This window comes from Rattus norvegicus, chromosome 14 (genome assembly GCF_021556685.1).
Source record: "Rattus norvegicus strain SHRSP/BbbUtx chromosome 14, alternate assembly SHRSP_T2T, whole genome shotgun sequence".
Taxonomy (NCBI): Eukaryota; Metazoa; Chordata; class Mammalia; order Rodentia; family Muridae; genus Rattus; species Rattus norvegicus.
In genome coordinates this window covers 100,291,952-100,319,251 of record NC_141547.1, presented here as the reverse complement: position 1 = coordinate 100,319,251, position 27,300 = coordinate 100,291,952, and the positions used below count along the sequence as shown (strand labels likewise).

General features: G+C 43.7%; 1 protein-coding gene across 5 annotated transcripts in view; it reads right to left on the bottom strand.

The window, feature by feature from the left end:
- The window catches only part of Wdpcp (WD repeat containing planar cell polarity effector), a 330,858-nt gene that overhangs the window by 16,373 nt on the left and 287,185 nt on the right, over nucleotides 1-27,300 (bottom strand). For all 5 annotated transcript variants that reach the window (XM_087583532.1, XM_087583534.1, XM_087583535.1 and 2 more), the window contains 1 exon segment: nucleotides 25,117-25,279. In XM_087583532.1, the coding sequence (XP_087439658.1) occupies nucleotides 25,117-25,279 (163 nt within the window).

The window sequence follows — 27,300 nt, the reverse complement described above, 5'->3', positions numbered from 1 at the left end:
ATGCCACTTGGAGGTACGTTGGTGTGAGTGTTGAAAGCGGCCGCTGTGTATGTGTATGTATGTGTGTGTGTGTACGTTGTGCTTCTCGTACTGTGTATTGTGACATGGTCTAAGGTTTAAGTTGGGTGTGCTCGGGTGGAAGGGCTTCCCACCACGAATTTGAGTGCACCCCGTTTTCGAGTACATCTGGGCAGATGGGTTTCCTGCCCTGTATTTGAGTGTACTTGAGCGGAAGGGTTTCCCGCTCCGGACAGGCGCCTGTGAGTAGAAGGGTTTCCTACTCCGAATAGTCTTTTTCTTTCTTTTTTTCCTTTTTAGAAAGCGCACCGGGGGACGCCCCAATCTCGCAGGTTCTGGGACTCGTGAGAGACGTTCCACGAGCCGAATTTTGTCGGGAGGACCCGGCAACGGACAGTCAAAAAGATCTGACTGTGACTTGACTTCGGAGGTTGCGTTCGGCTGCCTATTTGAGTATAGGCATGGACAAGTGTGCTTAGATGTGTTAGTGTCTGTTGTCTGTATTCTATTCCTGTGTTTGGTATCCCAGAAGCAGCTAAGGTTAAGCTGAAGTTTGGGCCAGGTACTGAAGGTACCAGGCATCTGTGGAAATTGGTTATAGGATGCTTTGTCTTGGTCTTGTTTGTCTGGATTGTTTTCTGTGGTATTGTAAAATAGTGTTTTATCTGTGCTTGTGCTCGCAGCCAGCTGTGATAAGCTGGGGAAGAGTTAAATTTTGCCTGGGAGTAAGGAATCTTAAAGGCGGAGTTTCAGCCGGTTTGACACTTAGTGCATAGCTGCCTAAAAGATCAGAAATGCTGTCAACAGGCTATAAAAAAAAAAAAAAGGGACAGGCTGTGTTAGAAATGCTACAGGAAGAATGATCAATGATCTAAAAAGGCTGAGAGCTAGGTGGGGCTATAAGGAATTCCTGACTTTTGCTCACAGTAGGAGAGAGCTCATTTAGAGAAGTTCTTTAAGGAAGCCTGCCTTATCTGCAGGCCTTATTCCAAGGGAGGAGTCAGTCTCCAGCACTAAATTACTTTTCTCGCTGGTCATCATTAACATGGAGAGTGCCTTTGGTCCTATCCCCACAGCAGCCAGTTCCTGCCCCTATGGTTAAAATGCCCCAGGTAGGGGGACAAAAAAAGAGCCCCTAAAATAGTTTCAAAGAATATTCAACAAGCTGTAAAGAACTTTGTTTTGTTTTGCCAGTCAAGATTTAGAAATCAGGCTTTGGCAGTGGCCAAGGTCAGGATTAAGTTTTCTTTTCCATGGGCCTTTAAACCCAGTGAGACAGTTTGGTAAAGGGCTACTACTGAGGTCCTGATAGCCCCAGGTGATCTGGTTATGATTCTTTTGTCAGCCACCTGGCATCTAGCAACCAGGTTCTAACCATTTCTCCATCCTTTTGTTATTAGTTGTTACTAAAAGCCTAGTGTCATTTGGAGGCTGGTTCTCTTGAGAGGCAAAGCAATGGAGCTGACACTGAAGAGAGATAAATGCTGTTTGCCCTCTTCGGTAGACCTTTATTCTCAAGATTCTCTTGTTTTCTCACCATCCCATTTGAGATGCTTGTTAGTAACTGTTACAGGTCTTCTTTACCACCGAGGAGAAGACGGAATCCTACTGGAGACCAGAAAAAAAATGTTCCAGACACGGATAGAAGGCCCTCACTTCTGCCTGCTCTCTTCAGACGCCTGAAGGTAGGGAGTGCCAGGTCTGCCGCCAGGCTCCAAGGGTGGGTCTCTGAGGGGCTGGAAAATGCCCCACCAATCTGGCTAAGATAAGGAAAGGATATGAAGAGAAAGTTACAGAAACTTGAAGGGTTAAGCTAAGTCACTGAGAGAGTTATTGTAAGTTGCAGAGAAAATAAGTTGATGCGTGGTTCAGGGTCTGTGCAGAAAAGTGGACAGCACCTAATAGCTGTAGAAGAAGATGCAGAGAGACTGAAAAAAAAAAAGAAAGAAAGAAATAGGTAAAAAGAGCAGGAAGCTAGGGAAGAAAAGAGACAAAAAGAAGAGGAAATTAGAGAGCTAAAGAGAGATAAAAGACAAGAGAGGAACATATACTGGCCACAGTAGTTAGGGAACCTAGGAAGATAGTACCTGGCAACAGAAGAGAATTCCTGGCTAAAGATCAGTGTGCCTAATACGAAGAAAAAGGACATTGGGTCAGGGACTGCCCCAGAAAGAACAAGAGGGGACACTGGAGAGCCTCTTGGTGCTGGCTATGCACAGAGATAGAAGGGAAGCCCGCCCAGTTGTTTTGTGGAGACAGGGACCCAATGCTCTGTGCTCCTATGCCCCCCAGTGGGCCAATATCCAAAGACCTTGAGCGCAAGGGGCTACTGGCAACGAACAATATTTATGGACTGCCCGAAGAACAGTGGACCTTGGCGTGGGCCGGGTAACCCACCCACTAGTTCATAGTCATCCCTGACTGCCCCTATCCCTTGCTCATGAGAAAATTGCTCTCCAAAATGGCTTGCGTGGGCTGAAATGGCTGGGTGAGGCCATATGTATGCATATCTACAGACTGTGTATGTGGAGCTTAAGACCTGTCTCAGTGCACCAGTACCTGATGCTGGGAGATGTGTGACTTTGTCCTGATCTGCCTGGAACACATCACTCCTGCCAGCCGGGCACTAACAATTATCACCCAATCCAGGACTTAAACTGTGATAGAGTGGCTGATGTTCTGCCTTTGAATAGAGTGTCCCAAAAGATGGGACCACTGGTCAGCTGCCATGGACTAGATTCTCCACCGGTTGGGGACAATCTGGTCACTTTGCTGCCCAATCCGGACCTGGAGCCACCACAGCACGAGTGTCAAGTACTGGCAGAAGCCCATGGGTGGAGGAAAGACCTCTGCGACTGGCTGATTGACCCCTGCTGAAAGCCGAGGACCTTGTCCACAGACGGGAACAGTTCTCTTCATGAATGAAGGTCAGAGACAAGTGGGTGCTGCCATGGTGGACAACACAATGTCATCTGGGATGGCTCAACCCCCCAGTACATCAGCGCTGCAGATGCCTTTGCCATCTCTTGGATGCCCTGGTGAAGCCAACAACTGTGAGTACTATTCATTGCTCAGGATATCAGGAGGGAAGAGATTCAGTGGCATGGGGCAATAACGAAGCAGATCAAGTGGCTCGAAAAATGGTTATGCAGGAGCCCATCCTGGTTGTAGGCCTGCAAGAGACAGCCACTGAGAACTAGGATCGGACTAAGGGATGGCCTCACTTAGAAAAGGCCCAAATTGCTTAAAAGATAAAGGACAATGGCACACTTGAGGGGAAAGCTATACTTCCCAGAGAACAAAGAAAAGACTCACTTTGCCAAATACAGAAATGGACTCATTTAGGAGATAAGAAGTTTGTCCAAGTAGTTAAGGTGTATGTAACAGACTTTAAGATTTTAGCCAGAGAGACGGTAGAAAGTATAAGGTATGTCAATAAGTGAATGCTTAGCAAGCAAACAGGGCAAAGAGACCTAGAGAGTTTAGTGAAAAGTCGAAGTGAACTTCACTGAGATAAAACCAGAAAAATATAATCACAAGTATCTCCTAGTGCTTGTAGATACTTTTTCAGGAATAGATAGAAGCTTTCCTCACCAAATGAGAGACGGCCTCTGCGATCATCAAGAAGATACTGGAAGAAATCTTCCCCCGATTTGGAATGCCCAAGGTAATCTGGTCAGACAAAGGCCCTACTTTCGTTGCCAAGGTAAGCCAGGGTGTGGCCAAGTATTTAGAGGTCAATTGGAAATTACATTGTATCTACAGACCTCAAAGTTCAGGACAGGTAGAGTAAATAAATAAAATTTTAAAAGAGACCCTGACCAAATTAAATTAACAATGGAGACTGGCGCAGACTGGGTGACACTCCTTCCCTCTTGCTCTCTTCAGAGCAAGAAATACCCCTTCCAGATTCAGCCTTATCCCCTTTGAGATCTTATATGGGGCCTCAGCCCCCCTGACTGTATTAGATGATGTTACTGAACCAACATGTCATAGTGCCATAGTAATAATGATTTGTGTGCCAGGGTAAAAGACCTATAGGTGATACAGAAAGAAATCTGCTCACAGCTGATAGCAGCCTATGCCCTGGGGACCCCTGAGACATCCCATCAGTTCCAGGTTGCAGCTACACTGAGCCCAGACACTCGAGCCTCGCTGGAAAGGACCGTACCTGGTGCTGCTGACCACCCTGACAGCTGTCAATTCTCAGCCCTCACCAGCCGTGTACTAGCTGTTGGGGCTGAGAGCTGGGACCTAGAGGGAGATTCAGTCATGTTTGTCCTGGGTTCTATCAAGATAGGTGTGGGATAGGCTTGATCTCCATTACAAATGATGTAACATTGCATATGTTAGTACTCTTAACACTTCTTGGGACTGTGCCTCAGGGATCACAGTCTGTATAAGCTTAGAAGTTCTAAAAGCTAGTCATGACCTTGGTGGATAGGCTTGGATAGTGTCCAGGTTAGAATCCTCTTGTTAAGACAACAATACCAAGCTGTTATGCTAGATGAAGCTGAGTTCTCCATGAAGTTCTAGGATTAGAACTATTAACAAAAAAAAAAGAAGTGGGGAATGTAGAACTAGAGTTTCATAAAGGTTACTCATTGTCAGAGCCCGAATGTGCAGAACTAGAGTTTCATAAAGGTTGCTCATTGTCAGAGTCCAGATGTGCAGGGCGGGACGTGCCTGAGGGAGAGCCAGAGATAGGACTTGCCAAACCAGCTATCAGCCCCAAGGACACTGACCATCCGTAGCTACCCCCTCCCCTTCCTTCACCCCCCTGAGTGAGATGAGCCACCCTACCTGCCTGCCGAGCTGCTGGAGAGCACGTACTCCTTGCTGATGTAATTTCGTGCCGAAAGTAACTGTGCACCTTTTGAATTGACCAATCATGTGTAACCTCGAGAATGCCCCTAACCTCCCCTATATAAACCCCCGAGTCTGGAGGCTCGGGGTCGATTCCTCTGTCTCCTGTGTGAGATACGTGTCGACCCGGGATCCCGCTAAGACCTGGGATCTCGTTAATAAAGCTACCTCTTGCTGTTACATCAAGAATGGCTCCTCGTGATTCCTGGGGGCAACCCACCCTGCGATCGGAGCGAGAGACGCGGCTCCCCGTTTTGGGGTACGCTCTTTCAGTACAGAATTTATTTTGATGCAGAATCAAGGTTTTCATTGATATAAATTTCTTCTATTGATACAAAAATATTAAAGTAGAAGGCGTAGACCCAGTCCTTCTATAACTGTTATTGTAAACTGTCTTTAGATGATTAAGCAATTATGAGTTAAGGGCCAGATAGCAAATTCTTGGCTCTGAGTTAACTGCAAGGGTACTTGCAAGACATTTTTATTTAGAACCAGTTGAGAGTAGTTAATAGACAACAGTCCAGATTACTTTACATACAGTTTTCAAAAATGTCAGAGATCCACAGAACGTGACATTCAGTGTTATTTAGTCGCTTGTTGAGACGCGTCTGTTCCTAACAGCCCCCCATTTGTGGGTTCAAGGAAGCAGCTCTACTTCCAGGTGAGGTTGTAAACTGTATGGCTACGTGGCCACTGGGCAGACATTGCCTATTTCTCCTACAGACCTGTACTCTTCTTGAAAGGACACAAGTTACAGGTTAGGACAGCTTGGTTCTGCTGAGACAGAATAAGCTAGTCCTTAATACTTCCTGTTTTTCAAGGTCTGTCAGATGATCTGGGCCAGAAGGCTAAAGGCTGACGCTCCACCTTCCTGACACACTGGGGCTGTATGGGTAGGCAGCTGTCTCTACAACTTGTCTCAGCTCTGGAAGCTGTGCTAGGCTTTCAGATAATATTGGTCGTTCTCAGATTTCTGACTGGGTTGAAAGGCTAGTTAGTTACAGTCTCATAGCCCAGGCTATTTAACATTGAGAGAATATATTTGAGAAGATAGTTTTCAGATAGTATACAAGCTAACCAGGATGTAACATATGGATTTATAAACCTTTTTAAAATTAGGATAGATAACAGAGTGTTCTATTTGATTGACAAAAATTATGGACTGGGTGTTAGATGTATTTTGTCCTTTATAAATTACAAAATGGCAATAGTTGTGTTATTTATATCTGAGAAAAAGCCTTTTAATTGGACAAAGAGGGGGAAGGGTTATGGATAGCCTTGGTGCTGTTTGTATTTTGATGCTAATTCTGCTTCCCCAAGAGGGTTGAAGTGAGTCACATACTCAGGTGACTTCCTGTGAACCTTCACCTAAAGAATGAAGATTTCTAGGAACCAATCACTGGGTGAGGGTTGGAGAGGAGAAGAGAAGCAGGAAAACATGACTGGCTTTTGGACAGGGGTGTTTGGAAGACAAAATGTAGCTAGCAAGAGGCCCCCAGTTTAGATGGCAGATTCACCAGGATTTGCCACCAGAGAAGTTATATTTAAAATAGTTTACAAAACTAGGATGCTAGTTGCTGTGCCCAGTGATTGATTTACCTGTTGATTCTAAACCAAGATTGTATGGTGGTGTCCTTCACGTGGTGACTCAACTGAGTTCCAGAGAAAGGTACAGTGGCGGGGCATCCCAGCCAGCCACAGGAATTTGGACGCGTGGGGCTGGCATGGCAACCACCTCCTCAGGAACTTATCATTGCGGGGAGTGACTGTGGAGCTCTGGGTCAGACAGTCTGCCGAGATGAGAACAGGCTGGCTAGCCGGCTCATGCCTTGCCGGCAGCTGGGGCTGCTGACTTAATTATTTCACACAACAGCCCCACATTCCTGCATGTTCTTTTCGAGTCTTTAGATTTTTCATATTCTTTGCATCTGTGGTCTAATCCTCTACTTTATCTTCAGTCCTGACACTGCCTTATTTGTAAGGTTCCCTGAGTGTCCCGGAACTACCGGTATCACTGGGCTTTCAACTCCATCTCAGCTGCTTCTCCTCAGTAAGCTTGTATCTCTTACTGAATCTGGTTTTAAAATGTTGGCTTTTCTTGGTCATTAAATAATTAAAATTCAGCTGTAGACCTCTTCACTCAGACATTTACTATTCTTCATTTTAAGTTAATGGAATCATTTGATTGCATCTCCTTTAAATTTCTTAAATTCTTTGTGTTTGGAGGTCTGTGTTCTGTGTTCTGGGCATCATCTAGGTACTTCTCACAGGAGAAAACATATAGGGTTGATGGGTCTTGGGCATCAAAATAAGCTTACTGTTCTCATGATTGTGTTTTCATGTTGAGGCCCAATCATGTGGACCGCTTTTCTATTTCTGTATTGAATATAAGAATTTAAGTGGCCTCAGACTAGATCAAGGTGGTAAAAAGCTGGTCCAGGGTCAGAGTTCAGTTCCTTAAAAAAAATGAGAATGGGCTCTGAAGAGGGCTTCAGCTTCCTTAGAATTTGGGGGATTTGCCATACGTGGTAGATGTGGGATCCCTGGTGGAGGGGTTGTCAGAGAATCCCATATAGAAGTAGATAGGGTAGGAACAGAAGAGGTAGAACTGGGGCTAACCCAGGTTTGTCTGTTGTGGGGAGGGATTGGTGAGGTGAGCAGCATGGCAGGTCTAGGTGGAGCTTATGGAGACCACAGTGGAGGAGGAAGAGGAGGGCACAGGTAGCCTATCTGGGTCCCCAACCAGTATGGTGGCCTGAGAGGTCCCTGGAAGAAAGCAGGTCTGTGTGTGAGCTTGAGCTTTGACTGTGACTTGTCATATTAGGTCAACTGTAAAATTTGCTAATTTTGACACTAGATTTTTTTTAGGTCTGGGGATGTTTGACTGTGGGTTTCTGGGTTAGTAATATTTCACCTTTATTGTTGATCTGCTATTGCTGACTTTTGTCTCTGGAGCTATGAGAGACTGTTCCATAGCATCCCATTTCCACACCCGTCTTTGTTTTGGTAACGGCAGCTCCAACAGATGTTAGGGTAAGTTCCTTCACCTTATATTTTCTGAAAGAGATTGCCTGTAACTACCACTTTGTTTTGTTTTCCCTGAATGTTAGGCAGAATCCACCAATGATACTGTGTCAGGACATATCTTTTTCAAAAATTTTAATTTGTTGTTAGTTTTATTTTGTTTTCAGACAGATCCTTACTTTACAGCTCCTCCTCAGTCTCCCTGAGTGCTGGGATTTGATCCTCCTGCATCAACCCCGAGTGCTGGGATTTCAGAGAAGCATTCATTAGTCACTTAACTTGATGCAAGTTCTTACCGCCAGAATTTCCTTACTTATATTTGCTTCAAGTTGAATTTTCTTTTGGTTTTGCTTTTCTTCATTGTGAAAACTTAGTTTACTGATAAAGACTTTTTTATATGTTCATTTAATGGAATTTTTTTAGGTTGCAGTATTTTTAAGGCACATCCCTTGTATAGTATGCCTCTGGCTTATGGATTATCTAGAAGTGTAGTTTTAATCCTATAAGGTTTTGGGGGATTTTGGTCTATTTCTCTTACATATCCCCATTTTAATTCTATTATAATTAAATAAACATAATGTATATTTATTTCACTTTGTCTTTGACTTCGGATGTGATCTCTCTTACTGAATGTTTATGTGAATTTAAAAGCAATTCTGTTGGTGGATGGAACAACTTTTTCTTGCTTCTGTAAGGCAAAGGATACTATCAACAGGATAGTAGCTTACAGAATGGGAAAAGATCTTCACTAACCCTACATCTGACAGAGGGCTAATATTCAAAATATAATTAAAAACTCAATTAAAAATGGTGTGTAGAGCTAAATAGAGAATTCTCAACAGAGGAATCTTGAATGGCTGAGAAGCAATTAAAGAAATGCTCAATGTCCTTCAGTCGTCAGGGAAATGCAAATCAAAACAACCTCATAACCCATCAGAATAGGTAAGATCTAAAGCTCAGGCAACAGCAGAGGCTGTCGAGAATGTAGAGAAAGGGGAACATTCCTCCATTGCTGGTGGGATTGCAAACTGGTACAACTACTCTGGAAATCAATCTGGTGGTTCCTCAGAAAACTGGACATAGTTCTACCTGAAGACTCAGCTATACCACTCCTAGGCATATACCCAACAGATGGTCCACCACACCACAAGGACACATGCTCCACTATGTTCATAACAGCCTTATTTGTAATGGCCAGAAACTGGAAAACATCCAGATGCTCTTCAACCAGAGAATGGATACAGGAAATGTGTTTCATTTACACAATGGGATACTATTCAGCTATTAAAAACCAGGACATCATGAATTTTGCAGGCAAATTGATGGAACTAGAAAATATCATCCTGAGTGAGGTAACCCAGACCTAAAAGGACATGCATGGTATGTACTCACTGATAAGTGAATAGTAGCCATTTAGTATAGTGTACCCATGATATACTCCACATATCCAAAGAAGCTAAAAAGAAGGAAGGCCCAAGTGAGGATGCTTGAATCTCACTTAAAAGGGGGAAATGAAATAGACATAGGAGGCAGATGGAGGGAGGGAACTGGATGGGAGAAGGCATGGGGAGGGGAATGGGGGGTGTTTTAGAGTCAGGTATGGGGAGAGACAAGAGAGATTGTCAAAGGGCCAGGAGAATGAGTGAAAATCTCCAGCTGTCAGGGGTGGATGGAGGTGGGGTAATCTTGAGGAAGTGCCAGAGCCTCTAGGGGAGGCTCCCAGAAGTCAATGCAGGTGACCCTAGCTAAGATGCATAGCAGTGAGGACCTGGAACCTGAAGAGGCACCTCCTGTAGCCAGGCAGGACCCAGTGGAGGGATAGGGACACCAACCCACCCACAAAATTTCAACCCAAAATTTGTCCTGTCTACAAAAACTGCAGGGAGTAAGGAGAATGGTCAACCAACAATTGGCCCAAATTTAAACCCATCTGATGGGCAGGCTCCAATCCCTGACATTAATATTACTCTGTTATTTTGTGGACAGGAGTCTAGCATGGCTTCCTCTGAGAAGCTCCACCCAGCAGCTGACTGAAACAGATGCAGACAACCACAGCCAAATGCTGGACAGAGCTCAGGAACTTTTATGGAAGAGTTGGTGGGAGGCCCTGAAGGGCATAGGGACTCCACAGGAAGACCAACAAAGCCAGCTAACCTGGACCCTTTGTGCTCTCTGAGACTGAGTCACAGACCAAGGACACACGTGGTCTGGATCCAGGTCCCCGGCACATATGTAGCAGATGTACAGTTCAGTGTCCATGTAGGTCCCCCAACACCTGGGGCTGGGCCTGACTCAAGCTGTTAGCTGTCTGTAGAGCCCATTCCCTAACTGGGCTCTCAGGGCTCCAGTGGAGAGGATGTCCCTAGTCCTGCAAAGACTTGATTTGACAGGCTTGGGGGATACCTTGGCGGGGGCTCTCAGAAGAGAAGGGGATGAGGGATGGGGAGGGACTATGTGAAGCGGGGACTAGAAAGGGGGTAGTGATCAGGATGTAAAATGATTAAATAAATTAATGGAACCGCATGCGCACGCGCGCGCGCGCGCAAACACACACACACACACACACACACACACACACACACACACACACACACACACACCAGGTAACAGGTAAGGCTGACTCTATATATACACTATAAACACATAAAATACACATGCTCACACATGTGTACCATTTCAGTCTTTTTGCTCAGTTGCTGCACATGGAAAAAAGAAAAACAAAATCACAAACCTTTCTTTAAACTTTTATGCATGTATGTGAACAGAACTCTCTTTGGTTGCTTTGATTCTCTGTAATCTCTCCCAGAACTCTAACTTCCTAAGCTGCAATGCAAATAAAGAAGCTAATTTACCAGTGCTTCTTGAGAGATATGAAAGTCACAGTCACTTCCCTTTCATAATGAACTTTACTGGGTCAGAATAAAATTAAGAAAATGTACCAGGTTGGGCTGGGAGGAAAAACAAAAATATTGCTATTTTGTTCTCCTACTTCCACTGTCTTCCTTACATTTTTCTCTAAAAGTTAATTAACATTCATTATTTGTGTGTGTGTGCCTGTGTGCTTGAGCGTCAGGCCCAGGGATAGATGGGGAAGCAGAGAGAACTCTGTGGACTCAGTTCTCTCCTTCCAGCACGTGGGTCTGAGGAACAGAACTCAGGTTGTCATTTAGTGGCAAGAGTCCTCACCCTCCCCACCATCTCCCTGACCCGGATCCCGAGTATTCTATGCCTCTGCCTCCCAGGGACTGGGTTTATGGTGCCTATCACTGCACAGGTTTTCTCACAATAATTTGTACAGCTTTAGAAACCACTGCCTTAGACTTACTCACAGTCTGTAAATATCCTCTGGTGCAATGAATGATGCCATACTTTCAGTTCTACTTTTTAAAGAGGGGGCTCATGATTATTTTTTGGAAACATGTTTAAAATTGGCTAGCTTTAGTCATAAGCCAAACTTAGGAAAAGATATCTCCAGAGAATTTCTAGTTTATAGGTAGCACCTATAAAACACCTTGTGGGCAGACTGTGAATACAGCTAGGTCTGTCTAATATACTTACAAGCTCAGTTACAGGAAATGCTGAATATATTCTACATTTATTTTGGTTTAAGATGCAAAAATGGACTTTGTAGACGTATACCATATGCTCTCCTTTCATGCCAAGTTAGCAGGAATTAAGACTGACTGAATAAACAAGGTCACCTTAGGCTGAGCCAAATTAGACAACAGAATAATTGTCAGGTTTTCTGTTGGCAGGAATGGTTTGTTTTGAGCCAATCTTCATGAATTATAGGCTGTAATTTTTTTTCCTGTTAAGTCCATTGGCAGACATTCTGTTGACAATTTCTTTGTTTTGTAAACACTGAAAATTTCCCTCAGTTATATTGTTTCCAGGCACACAGCAGATCCTGAGTAAGTAAGTAGTTTTGTTTGTTCCAAATGTAAGGAAACTCACATAGACATGAGTCCATAGAAATCAGGAAGGCCAGCATTGCTGAGGTAAGCAGAGAAGCTGGCCTGACGCAGCTGCAGCTGAGGTGGCACCCCAGCTAAGGGGACTGTCTCCAGTTAGTCCAGGAACCACTGCACACTGCCCCTCTCACCTGCCCTGAACGTTTCCCTTCTGAACTGTCCTGAGCTATGTAACTATGTGTTAGTGGCCAAATCACAATTATGAAAACCCAGTAATTTGAATGACATGCAATCATTATTTTGATCTCAGCCAGATCAGAAAAATAACTATTTGAACACTATTATTAAAAGTATAAAAGTCTCAGGGTCCCAGAGGGGGCTCTAAAGTTCAGAGAACTGGCTGCTCTTCCAGAGGACCAGGGTTTGATTCCTAGCACCCACATGGCAGTTGACCATCTAAAACCTTCTATAACTCTTGTCTCAGTGACCCAATAGTATCTTCTGTCTTCTGCAGGCACTGCAGACACAGTACACAGACATACACGCGGGCATACACAGACATACACTGCAGACATAGTACACGGACATACACGCAGGCATAGTATACAAACATACACTGCAGACATAGTACACAGACATACATGCGGGCATACACAGACATACACTGCAGACATAGTACACAGACATACACGCAGGCATAGTACACAGACATACACTGCAGACATAGTACACAGACATACACTGCAGACATAGTACACAGACATACACAGACATACACTGCAGACATAGTACACAGACATACACTGCAGACAGAGTACACAGACATACACTGCAGACAGAGTACACAGACATACACTGCAGACATAGTATACAGACATACACAGACATACACTACAGACATAGTATACAGACATACACTGCAGACATAGTACAGAGACATACCTGCAGGCAAACATCTGAATAAATACAGAAATAGCTGTTTGGCACACACCTTTACTCCTTGAGGCTGGATCTGAGTCTGAGCCCCAGTTTGGCCTTCTTGGTTGAGTTCAGGGGAAGCCAGGGCTACATAAGATACCCTGTCTCAAAAACAAAGTATAAGAGCCTCACAAAGTGCTGTCAATTCACATAGCGGCTAATTGGAAACAACAAACTGCTTTCATCTGGAAGCTTCTCCCTGTGGCATGGCTGATGCTTACTGGACAGTATCATCCTAGAGAGCCTGTTGTGAGGCTAGTTTAAACTGCCAACGTGGCACAGGGGCTGTCTCAAATGATAAATTACAGATCTGTGGGGGACTGTCTGATTGCATTGACTGATGTGGGTGGTGCCATTCCCAGAGTTTAAGGCCAGAACTCTGTGTAGAGATGATGAGCTAGTCAGCAAGCATCCAGGCTCTCTCTGCCTTTGACTGGATGCCAGTGAGTAGGCGCTTCAAGCTCTTGCCTTGACTTCTCCACAATGATGGACTGTGATCGGGTACTATAAACCAAAGAAACCCTTCCCCCCCTCCCTCCCTCCCTCTCTCCCTTCCCCCTCCCTCCCTTCCTTCCTCCCTTCCTACCAACTTTTTATTGATTCTTTGTGATTTCACATCATGCACCCCAATCCCACTCATCTCCATGTCCCTTAGTACCTGCCTTCTGCCCTTGCAACCTTAGCAAAAGCAAATTGGATCAAAACAAAAGCAAATAGAGTACAGGAAACGCTGCATCATGGAAGCTGCAGTGTGTCCCACAGTATGCCCTTTGGCTCTTTACTTGCAAATGTTCACTCCAATGACTCACTAGTTTGGTTCCAGGCCTCTGGCTTCTGCTACACCACAGATACTGGATCTTCACCAGGACCCCTCTCGGTTATCCTCTTGTTGCCCTGTGTCATGGAGATCCTGCAGCCTTGGCTCTATAGAACCAGCCCTTTCACAAGCTCCAGCAGTCCATAGATGGGGTGGATGTTGTGGTGGGCCAACTCAAAGCCCTGGATCTGGGCCTGTGTGGTATCTATGCTGGTCAGCCCACCAGCTCTCCTGCACCCAGTCCACCAGCTCAAGCTCTCTGGCACTGCTCCAGCTAGCTCACCAATGCTGCAGCAGGCAAGGAGCAGGGCCAGCTCTCCGGACTGCTGATGGTGGAAATAAGTGGGGGAGGCATGGCTTCCACATCCTTGCCACCTCACAGAGGAGTGGGGGCCAGCTCTCCCTTGCTTATTCCCTTGGGGCCAGCTCCACTGTGCTTCCCAGGCAAGGGGCGGGGCCTGCTTTCCCAAGTGCAGCAGCTGGGTGCTTTCCTTTCTCATGACCTGGGGCCAGTTCTCCAAACTGCCTCAGGTAGGTGACTGCATTTGCTATCCTGTAACACTGCTCTGGAGTCTGCCCAATCCTTCCCTCTGTGTTTCCCAGTGTCGTTGAGGGAAACACTGATGCTTCTCTGCTGGGATTCCACAGCAGACCTGCCTTAGCCTGAATGTTTCAGAGGGAGATTCCATGCTATTGCTTCAACCTCACTGCTTGTAATGAACCCACTCTGGTATTTCAGACTGTTTTTAACATGTCCTATCTCTGCACAGTCATCCATGCCTTTACAATTTCCACTCTGCCTTATTTTCTGAATCTTATTGATATCTGTTGAAAAGTCTGTTTTCATCACTAATTTTCTTAATTTGGATCATAGTTCTCTTGGCTACTTTAGCTAAAAGTCTGTTAAATTTGTTTATTTCAAAGAATCAACTCTTTGTTTTATTGATTCTTTTTTTTTCCTGGATTTGTCCATTTCTGTTCAGATCTTATTTCTTTCCATCAACTGACCCACTCTTGTTTTTCCTTTGGTTCTTTATGTAAGATTTGAGTTTTTTCCTCTTTCCTCCTCCTCCTCCTCTTCCTCCTCCACCTCTTCCTCCTCCTCCTCCTCTTCCTCCCCCTCCTCCTCCTCCCCCTCCTCTTCTTCCTCCTCTTCCTCCTTTTTTTTTGTTTTTGGACAGGGCTTCTCTGTGTGGCCCTGGATGTCCTAGAACTCATCTGTATACCAGGCTGTCCTCAAACTCAGAGATCTGCCTGCCTTGAGTTCTGGGATTAAAGTCACGAGTCAGCACCTGGGTGTGGCTGTTTGTATAAGTATATGTTATGTAAGTATATGTTTATGTAGGTATTCATTTCTCAGGACTCCTTCCATCATATCGATGGGCTTCTGCATATGTTTGTACTCTCGTTAGACTTTAAGAATATTATGATTTCCTTTTTACCATGAAACCCATCATTCACAGTGTCTGAGTCTCCATGAATTTGTGTGTATATGCTGTGCTTTTTATTTCTACTTTACTTCACTGTGGTCATATAGAATATAAGAAAATACTTTGTTTAGGACTTGTTTTGTATCCTATTATAGGATCTGTTTTACATAATGTTCCATGGGCTGCTGAGATGAATCCTGTGGTGTTTGGACTTCCTATATCGTCTAAACCCATTCGATCTGATGTCATTAGGGCAGATGTTTTCCCAGCCAGGATGGCCTGTGTTTGATGAGTATAGCACTGATGCTGCCCATGTTTACTGTGTTAACTTGTGTTGTTCTATCTAAGAGTTTGTTTAATGGAGTTGGGTATGCCTATGCATATCTGTGTAGGGTCATAATGTTCTCTTGATGGATCATGTCCGGAATCAGTTTGAAGTGACTTTATTTATAATATCCTGACTTCTTTTGGTTTGAAGTTTATCTGTTTAGTTATTAGAACAGCAACATCTGTCTGTTTCCTCATTTCATTTGTCTGGAATTCCTCTCCATATTCTCGCTCTAAGATTGTGTCTGCCTCTGGTGATAAGGTATATTTCTTGGAGGCAACAAATAGAAAAAAGCAAAACAACAGAATCCGTGTCTTTTTTCAGAAAGGATTTCACTGTGTACCCCTGGCTAGCCTGGAACTTGCTATGTAGACCAGCCTGCCTCAGACTCACAGGCGTGTATTATCATGGCTGGATGATTCTTCTTTTTGGTCTTATCTGATAGCTTTTTTATTGGGGAAATCTATGCCAGTAATATCCAAAGTGTAGGCACAGTATGAAAATATCATAGGGCAATACAAAAAGACCAGTTACTTAAGAATGTCAGAGGACACTGGTGACACTACAGCCATGTGTCAGCTCTTCTACATGGAAGGCAGAAGGCAAGCGAAGACTGCTGATTAACATGGCATTGATGGCGGCGACAACAGAGAGGTAGGACAGCTGTGGGCAACACAGAATGAAATAGAGAGGAAACAATGCATTCAGATAATCTAAAGCCACCCCAGCTCTTAGCAGGCTGAGAGCCAGCAATCCCACAAAGCAGGTCAGAGATGTTCTCCAGGGAAGTCTATCAAATGGAAAATTAAAAAGGAAGCTATAGAGAAAGAAAAGGAAAGGGGTGGGGTGTGAGGACAGAGCAGGACAGACCTGGCCTGCAATATACTGCGCATCAAGTGAAGGACGAATAAACATGGGGAGCTGGAAGGCGTGCCGTGTGCATGGACTCTCGGCTGCTGGCTGCTCCCAGCGCTGACACCCAGTTTCTTCCCTGCCTCCTGGATGCCAGGAGAGCCCTTGAAAGTCTGGGCCAGATGCTGTTGCCCAGATGCTGGTTCTGTCAATGGGCCTTCTCCTTGGGTCTTATTGAAGATGTAGGGCCTATTTTCATGGTGTCATTGGAAATGTTGCCTCTCTCCTTTCCCTATGTCCAGTGTACACTCTTCTTTATCTACGGCTCCAACCAGGTTTCCCCTCACAGGCCACTTCATGCAGTTCTGATATAAAACTTCTCCATACTCTAGAGGACCCCAGCAGACCATCACAATGGGTCTGGGCTGCCATGGAGTGTGGTTTGTGGAAGGTCTGGGGCCACCTAACTGCAGGGTCTTTTTTAAAAAAAATGGTCTCCAGGGGACCTTAAGAGCAAAGCTGCTTCTGCCTCAGCTTTTGGTTCCCAGAACCCACAAGGCAGCTCTTCTCTTCTCCCAACATTCTCGCTCCTCTTCCGGTCTCTGTGGTCACCAAGCACATCCATGGTGCACTTACATACACTAAGGCAAAACACTCATACACATCAGATAAATACAAATCTTTTTTTTTTTTTTTTTCGGAGCTGGGAATCGAACCCAGGGCCTTGCGCTTCCTAGGCAAGCGCTCTACCACTGAGCTAAATCCCCAACCCCATAAATACAAATCTAAACGGCTGTGAATGGGAGTACAACTCAACTGATAGCATGTACTTCAATCCCAGTTGCCCGGGCTCACTCCCAGGATCTAATTTCAGCCTGTAGGAAGGCAAGAAAGGAGGATTTAAAAAAAAATCAGGAATCTTCCCATCATCCCTCATCCCTCTGTCACTGTGGTACAGCATTTGTCTCCCTCTGTCCCCACTACAATAACTTCCCTTTCAAGTGTCTACTACTGAGAGTACAGGGTACAATGTAGACTTTCTGAGGCTCCTCTCTCATACCCTGGCTCCAGTATCCCTCTAACAGGGAGGGGGGACACTCCCTAGTCCCTCTGGACTAGATCTTTGGATTCCTTTTCTGCATTATAGAAACATATTTTTATCTTTCTATTAAAACAATTTTTCAGCCATCAGCTTCTCTTCTGATATCTATTATTTAACTTTCCCCAGTTTATTCCCAGGAAAATTTTGCAGTCTTGCAGTATATCATACAGCATCTTCTTCTAAGAAACTTCAAAAACTTTTTATATAGTTCTTGAGAGAAAGAGGAAATCCAATACAGAATTTCTAAAAGTAATATAACAAAACACTACATATTCAAATATACCGGATGTTTAAAAAGAATGAATTCAATTATCATTTTTAATCATTAAAAAGAATAAATGAAACACTCCTGAGTCAAAAATTCCAAAAGAAGAGAAAAATTGTGAAATCAAGCTAAAATAAACAGCAGCAAAGAATGAAGGTTAAAGCAGTTAGCAGGAGGGAGGCCAGCACTGCAGCCTGTCTCCAAATCTGAGTATTTCAGGTCTGTGGAACCCGCGCCCACTGCTGCAACGACTCAGTTCTGTGCTGTGGCACAAAAGTTGTCACCGCAATGACCAGATGTGGCGATAGTCCAATAAAACTACATAACAAAGCAAGATGGTGGCTGGTACTAAATACAGTCTACGGTGTTCTGGGAGTAATCTAAGGAAAGGTGATTGATTTCTATCTGCAGTAGAAATAGGAAACAAAACTTCACAGACCGGGTCCATCGTCGTGGGCCTGGCCGGTGTGGGGAGTACTGGAAATTCTGCTGGTTCCTTTGCAATGGGCATTAAAGAACACAGAGAGGAATCCAGTTAAGGGCAGAGAGTAGCTTTAACAAACGGAGACTGTTTCTACTGGTCCTGGACTAGCTGTGGGACGCCATCTCTAAAAGCCCCTGCCAAAGTGGCCATCCTGCAGCCTGTGACCGTCTTTCAACTATAAGAGGAGACTCACGGAAGAGGACACTGAGGCGAGCTCTGAGCCTGGACCAGCAGAGCTCTGCCAGCCGTTATGAGAAAGGTCTTTGTGTCTGCACCGATGGAGGTGGCAGCTGATCTGAGCCAAAAGCTGCAGGGAATCTTAACCAGGGCTCCAGGCAGCTCACCAGAAAGCACAAGGGTTGCACAGGGCCAGGGCCAGCACTGCTCCTGGGTGCCTGGAGGACAGGCCAGAGGTGTGACCAGCATCTGAGTGGGACTTCATATTTGTAGTGTTGCCTACTGGCCAGATCACATGTGTAACCCAGTCTATCAAAGGACAGCCCTGGGGACAAATGGACCACTGAGAGCCAGAGATGGGACTCACAGACGCTGAGAAGGATCCAGCCAAGTGGCAAACGGACCGGCCAGGCTGTGCTCAGACTGTACCGGCACAACACCCACCACATTTACTCTGTATTCTCTACTCATACAGCCTTTATTTAATATTTAGGCCCATTCAACAGGTCAGCTCTGCTGCCCTGTCCACCTCCCCTCTCTCTACTTCCCCTCTTTCTCCTCTCCCTCCCCCTCCCTTTCCTGTTCTACCTGTTTCCCTTTTTTTCACCAAAGAACACAGTCTGGCCAGGCCTGCAGGATCAGTTTCCTAAAGCTGAGTTACATATGACATAACTACCACACCTCCCAGCCCTTTGTCTCTACCCTACTGTCTTCTACATACCTTTCCCTACCAACCCGATACGAACCATTAATATTAGCTTGGGTCATCCTTCCTTTCCACTCATACCTACAGCACCTAATCTATTAGGGCACATGAAACTGTAAGTGCCCCTTTACTTCCTAAAATAATTGGCACTTAAAAAGTGATTGACTCTTCATGGCACTATTACTATACATCTACTGCAGGCCTTCCTTTGATATACTGGGGCTGCAGACAATATTCTAATCGCAAGGGAGTGATGGGGAGGGGCAGATCCTGGCTCCTCACTTCATTCTAGCTGAGAAAAGAAAGTACAGCAATCCTCCATCCAGTCTCTCCTGAGCATGCAGACGCCCCTCTGACAGAATAAGTCTTATTTCAAAGAAATAAATGAAAAGGTGTTTTTTTATTTAAAAAAATTAAATTCGACCAATCACCTAAGTCCAGATGTACAAATTCTAATGCAAAAACAAAAATAACAAAAACCCTAACGCAACATAACTCCTCCAAAAATTACTAATCTTACAGTAATGACCTTCAGCAAGAGTGAATTAAATCCCAGACAATAAAGCAAACTTACCTTGAAAGAATGAGCATAAACAAGTCAAAGAAAATCAAAGAAGACACAAACTTCTGAAAGAATTTCCAGAAGAGACAACAGCTGAATGAAATAAGATTGTCTCAATACTAGACATGAGAGAATTCAGAGAAGGTCAAAGGGACATGAAACGAACAAACAAACCCAAACTGAAGTACTAGGAAACTAAAATAAGTCAAGTAAAAAGCTCCATATAAGCCTTCAAGGAAGTGGCAGAATATCTGGGCTTGGAGACCAGGGGAAAGAATTTACTCAGACAAGGAAGGAAACGGATGACTACTTCCCAGACACAGGAAACACTGTGAAGACACCAAATATACGATTCTTAGACAGAAACAGAAATTTCACTTAAGGCATAGAAAACCTAAAAATATTGTTGCAGAGTATTTAATTTCCCTGTGAACATCAAAGTTGCTTTTTTAAGATTTATTTATTTATTTAGTGTATATGAGTACACTGTAGCTGTCTTAGACACACATCAGATCTCATTACAGATGGTTGTGAGCCACCATGTGGTTCTGGGATTTGAACTCAGGACCTCTGGAAGAGCAGTCAGTGCTCTTAACCGCTGAGCCATCTCTCCAGCCCTCAAAGATGTTTTATCTACTGGAAAAAAGTTTCTAGTTATGGTGTGGCTTAGTCCTTAGTATACACCTTTAATCCTGGCTGGAATACAGACACACCCTTAGTACACACTTTAATCTCAATGAAGGTATAGTTAGTTTGTAGAAGGAAGCATATGTTTGAAAGTTATGTCTAGTTGAATAGCAGACAAAGTAATGAATCAGAGAAATATTTGACAGAATAGGATATGCCCAACTCACAGGAGAAGAGAGAGGAAAGAGAAGCTACTTAGAGAGCAGTGCAGAGAGGGAGAGAGGAAGGAGGCAGTGTTACCGGGAGAATTTTACACAGACAGGTGAAGACAGAACAAGCCACAGAATGAGAAGGAGCCAGAAGATTAAAACAGTTTGCCAGAGTTAGGATGAGGTCGAACAGAGATTCAGTCAGAGGCTGAGAGAAGTCAGATTGAGTCAGGTTGGATCAGCAAGCTAGGACACAGAAAGAACAAGAGAGTGTGACTTACTCAGCAGTAAATCTCAAAGACTGAAAATATTCTAGGCTTAGCTAAGACTGTAGGAAGGCTGGATAGACGCTTCTAGGAGTAGGCCTCAGTTAGCAGGTTGAGAGAGTAAGCCTCGGAAATGGCAACTGCATCAGGCAAATAAAAGTTTTACAAAAAGTCATAGCAGAAACTTCCCAGACTTAGGGAGGTTCCAGTTCAGACAGGAAACACTTTGAATGCCAATCAGACAAGATCAGAGGAGACCCTCCCAATGTCACAGAACATTAAAGCACTTAATTAAATATACAGAACAAAGGAAGTAGAGAAAAACACCAAGTCATATTTAACAGCAAATTTCTCAAGAGGAACTAAAAAAATCCAGGAGGCTGGATGATAAACACTTTCAACAAAGAAATAAGACAAAAAAGTAACAAAAAAAATGAAGTAGCTTTCTTACAGACCATAACAAACACAAAGAGTACATCAGGAAAACAATCCAATTCTCCCACTCGGGAGCGCGCGCGCACACACACACACACCCTTGGAACAAACTTAAAAGAGTGAAAGACCATTGAAATGAAAATTTTATACTACTTGAGAGAAACTGAAGAACATATTAGCAGATGAAAAGATCTCTCATGTACATAGATTGGAAGAACCAACATTGTAAAAATGGTTATCTTTTTTTAGATATGCAAGCAAATTTCACTTAGTCCTCATCAAAATTCCATAGAAATTTTAAAAAAAATCTTAAAATTCATTTGGAAGTGCAAAAGACCTTAGATAGTCAAAGCAATCTTGAATGGGAAAACAGAAACAAAAACAAACAACAAAAATCCAAACACAAACAAACAAAAACAAAGTACCATCTTGGAGGTATGTTACAATATCAACACGGGGACAGGAGATAACTTACTGGGTAAAGTTTTCCTGTATAGGTGTCTGGACCTGAGTTCAATCCCAGGGTCGTGTAGGAAAGACAGGAATGGTGGCACATGATTGCAAGTGGTGGAGACAAGCTGATTGATCCAGACAGACTGTTGGTTGGCCAGCCTCTTAATTAATAAGATTTGTAATGAGAGACATGTCTCAACAAAACAAGGTGGATGGCTTTTGCAAGGACTGACAAGCACATCCTCATACCCACACACATGTGCAAGCCACCCACACATACATGCAAAATGCGCAACAGCATGGTGCTATGGCACTGGTACCCAGAATGGATCAGAAGACCCAGATATAGGCTCACAGAGCTACAGCCACGTTATTTTTGTTGACGATGCCAAAAATATTCACTGGATTAAAAGCCTCATCAACAAATGTCGTTAAGAAAACCAGATGTCTACATATAGAAGAGGGTGAAACTAGATTTGTGCACAGAATCCAATGACAAGTGGAGGGCCCTGGGAAAGGTGACCAGACCCCGAGGAAGAACAGTTTACGTCCTTTCTCGAATGTGACTCTGAGCTGTGAGCCTTCAGCTCTGTGTTTTTACATGGAGTACGGTGGAGGACAGGGCATGAGAAAGGGACAGAGGGGGAGGGACTGCTCCCCTAAGGGAGGAGCAGTAGGTAAAACAAGGAGGAGGGAGAATACTGAGGGAGACAGTAAGGGAGGGGAGGAGAGGTGTGGAGGGAGAAGTGGAAGGGTTAGTCACTACATAGAGTATATGAAAAGCACATGTAATTTGTGCTGTAACCCAATTACTTCATTTCTTTGGAGACTGGAGGACTGACAGGTGGGAGATGAGAATAATTAGAATCATTTTATACATGTATAAATATGTCAAAAATGTAATGAAAAACATAAAAACTTCAAATGGGTTAATGAGCTGCATAGAAAGTTCTATAAAGAACAAATCTAATGACCGATAAATATTTTTAAAGTGTTCAACATCCTTAGGTAGCAGGGAGATTAGCTACCATCATGAAAACAGCACATGCTGGTGGGAGGAGAGGAATCGCTCACTGGCGGTGTGAGTGTGTGCTGTGGAAATCACTGAGGAGGTCTCTCCAAACAGTAAAGTAGAACTGCTTATGTGCAGGTATCCAAGCCTTCTGTGCCCTCCACAGAGACACCTCCACATTCCTGTCTGTGGTTGCTCTGTTCACAATCACAAGGCAATGCAGACAGCCGAATGGCTGTTGGCTGACGGCCTAACAGTGACAGTGTGGGAGAAAAATTCAGTGCAGTGTTTTTCAATCACAGAGAAAAGTTCAACTGCAGAAAAACTTCTGCAGCTAAAACACATTAAGAGCAATAACTCTGGCTCAAATAAAACAAAATCCATTCTTAGATGAAGATGCTATAATTTAATTTTTATATATGTAGATTTATGTGGAAGTAAGTGTGTATAGAAACCAGGAAACTAGAAAGGGGCCAACAAGAAGGGGGAAGAGGCTTTAAGAGAACAGAGGGAGTTGAAGACGTTTCCTGTGAGTAGAAGGAAAATACTCATCACAGAATGCTTCAGCAGGGATGGGGACAGCAATGTGAAGATGGATGGGAGGAGGGCTGGCCAGAGTATGTGGGAAGAAGCTGCAAGGCTGGGAGAACAGGACCCAGACTCCAAGATTCTGTTGGCTAATTAAAGATAAAAGTGTGGACAGGGTACCTATCAAGTGAATAACCCCACTCCCAGAAAACATACAGTTATTAACTAAAAACCTCAGGAGCAGGGATTGGCTCCTTAGGGCCCCAGAATAAAGGACATGGACTCCTGCTGGTTGCCACCAGTGCCAGAGTGGAAGACACCATATCCCTGTGGGTTTAAGACACAGAGAGATGAGACTGACACAGAGCAGGAGGGCTGGGCCTGAAGGACGGCCCTTAACGTATCAGCAGGGCTATGTGGGTTGGCATGAGACGCCTGTGGTCAAGTCTTACTGGGTTGTGCACCAACCACCCTCTGTGCTAACCCAATGGCCTGCTAGGCAAGACCCACTAGTGCAAAGGTGGCATGGCTTTCAGACAGGCAACCGATGGCTTTTTGATTAGACTTCAGGAATGTTCTTCCAGAGGTCCTGGGTTCAATTCCCAGCAACCCACGGGGGCTCACAATCATCTGTAATGTGATCTGATGCCCTCTTCTGATGTGTCAGAAGACAGCTACATATATATATATATATATATATATATATATATATATATATATGTATATATATAAATCTTAAAAAGGAAAAATTATTTTTAATGTGTGTATGCAGGTACCAGAGGAGGCCAGACTTACAGGGAATTACATAATTGCTGGGAAGGAAGAGACAAATGCTCACATTCCTGTAAATAACTCCTTACCCTTATTCTTGTAATTAACTCTAATTATACTCACTTGGTACATACACACACACATTCACACACACATACACACACATTCACACACACACATACATACACACACATACACACACATTCACACACACATACATACACACATACACACACATACACACACATTCACACACACATTCACACACACATCACACACACATACACACACATTCACACACACACATTCACACACACATACACACACATCACACATATCACACACACACATTCACACACACATACATACACACACATACACACACATTCACACACACATATATACACACACATACACACACATTCACACACACATACACACACATTCACACACACATACACACACATACACACACATTCACACACACACATTCACACACACATACACACACATCACACATATCACACACACACATTCACACACACATACATACACACACATACACACACATTCACACACACATACATACACACACATACACACACATACACACACATTCACACACACACATACACACACACATTCACACACACACACACACACATCTTGCGAAGTAAATTCAATGAACACATTAAGAAGATTATATATCATGACTAAGTTGTTTTCATCCCCAAAATGCAAGATTGACTCAAAACTGCTAATGAATGACTGGATGTAATGTGCTGTTACAGGTCAGATGATGCAGATTACACAGCCATCGCAGTAGGTCCAGGACAGGCGGCTGACAGCTCAACATGCCTGCATGAAGGTCCTGAAGAAGCTAGGTAAGGAGGGAACACATCTAATAGACCAAAGGCTGTATGTGTTAAATCCACAGACAAAATTTTGCTGAATAAAAAGACATCAAGGCCATTTCCTCCTGAGCTTAGATTGAGACAAGGTTCTCACTCTCTCTACTCTTATTCAATGCTGAGATTGGAGTCTTAGAAATGGCAATAAGATAACAGAAACACATAAAGGGACATAGGTGCGTAAATGAGAGTTATCTCTACTTGAGGATGACACGAGACAGAAATGATCCATGGAATCTACCGGAAGATTCTTGGATCTGATAAAATTCTTTCAGAAAAGTGACAAGATACAAAATCAACATAGAGAAATCCATTGCAAGGTCACATCTATAGTGTTGAATGTGAAATACTTATGTAGTAAGCTCCTGACTCATTGTATCTTACCTGTTTGAAGGGCCATTTGGTATTTTCTGTTGAATAGTATGCTTGGGTGTTGAACCACTGGAAGGAAGAAGGTCTGGAAATGGGTTTCCTCCTTCAGGTGTTAAAGCTGAGCCGGCAAAACCTTCATTCAGCATGTCTCTTCTGTCCAAGGGTCCCAGGAGTTCTGTTTTGTACACCATGGATAAGATATGAGAGAATGGAAATACAGTTTCTGCTAACTGGTCGGTGAGTCCTGTCCTTTGTTGTCTGCTGAGAAGCACTTCGGTGGCAGGAGGTGGGGACCCTTATATACCCTGTCTCTGGTAAGTGCTGTCATTCTGCTTAGCTAGGGGACTTACAACATGAATATCCTCAAGATAAATTTGAAAATTTGTTTGTGCTTTGCCTATTCATATTGATTTTCAACACTTTAATAATCTACATTTCCTAATGTTATTCAATTGTCATACTATTTTATTACTTTGGACGATCATGAGAAATCATTCTACTTTAATATATAGTACATAAAGTTAAATCATTTTTAAGGTAGTTTATGTGTATGTATGTGCTTTTGTGCACCAATATGCAGAGAAGGTAAAACAATGTGGAGCTCCCTAGAACTGGAGTTACAGGCACGTGTCAGCCCACTGGAATGGGTGCTATGAAACAAACCTAAGTCTTCCACAAGAGCAAGAACACAGTTAACTGCATAGAGATTCCCAAGCCTGCAAGACATCTTTTTTAAAAAAAAAAGCCATGTTATTTAGATAAGTATTATTTTAAAACTTTAAGGTTTTAAAACGTTAGTGTGTTTAACCACACATCTGAACATTTATGTCAGGGGTCTCTGCTGTGTTTTATTGCATGGGTCTACAGACTTACCTTTAGTTAAGTGTCACAGTGTTCTCTACCACTGAAACCTGGAAGTGTGACCTATCTGACATTGTCCTGAGGTTTCCTGACTATTCAGCACCCTCTGTAATTCCATATGAATTTTTTAATAGAGGGCTATCAAGATGGCTTAGTGGGAGCACGTTGCTCACCACTGACCCTGACAACCTGAGTCAGATGCCCAGAGCCCAGGCAATGGAGGAAAAAACCTGGGTCTGGGTCTGGCAGGTGTCCTCTGAGTCCCCTGTGCACAGCGTGCCACATGTACACAGCTATAAATGGATAGATAAATCCACACAGAACTTAAGGCCTGACTTTGTCGTCTCTAAAGTTACACTGCACTTGCATAGCAGTTGCCCTACTAGCCGGCTGCCTTGAGCAGAGTTGACACTTGTCAAGAATTGTCTTCTAGTTCATGAATATGAGGTGTTTCTTTTTGGCTTTACTCTTTCTTTTCCCTTCAGTTTATACATGTGTAGACTGGATTTGAACTACTAGACTCAAGGTATTTTTCCATTTCTGTCTTACAACTCTTGGGACTACAGGTATGTGCCGCCACACCTGGCTTCCTACTTTCAGCAACCATTTTCAGTGTACAAATCTCTCACCTCCTTGGTTTGCTCTTCTGAGACCACTGTAGACAGAGTGGTTTCCGTCATCACTGTTTTAAATCACTCTCTTTGAACATGTTGACATGTCGACGGGTATCCTGACACTTTATTGGATTTGCTTATTCTAACAAATTTTCAATGGAATTTAAAATTTAAAAGTTTTCTTTACATAATATGACCATGTAATTTGTAAATGCTTTTTTCATTTTAAAACTTTTTTTTGCATAGTTAAACTGGCTAGCAAGTTCCAGTATCTCACTAGATATAAATAACGTAAATGTGACTACAGACATCTTGTTTTCTCTCTTTGCCCTATAGAAACAGCTTTCAGTCCTTCAAAAATTATATTTACTTATTGTATTGTAGGTCTGCATGAACCACTGTGTATACATGAAGGTCAGTTATGCCTTTTAACCATGTGGGCTCTGGGGACAGAAATGAGGCTTGGTGACACATGCTTTTCAGCAGCTCAGGCTGCTAGTCATGTATTACTCAGTTTGCTCTAGGCTGTAAGTCTGTCACACGCAGCCTTCCCTATGTGGGGGACGTCCCCTCCGCTCTGGACTGCTGCCTGTCCTCTGCACATCTTGCACCAACACTGGGAGACCCTTTAGCCTCTGTCCATCAGTCAGGGAGGCTACCCTGGCTTCCACTTGTTGAGCCTTGTAGCTTCCCACAAGTAAGTCCTACTTGACCTCAGTGT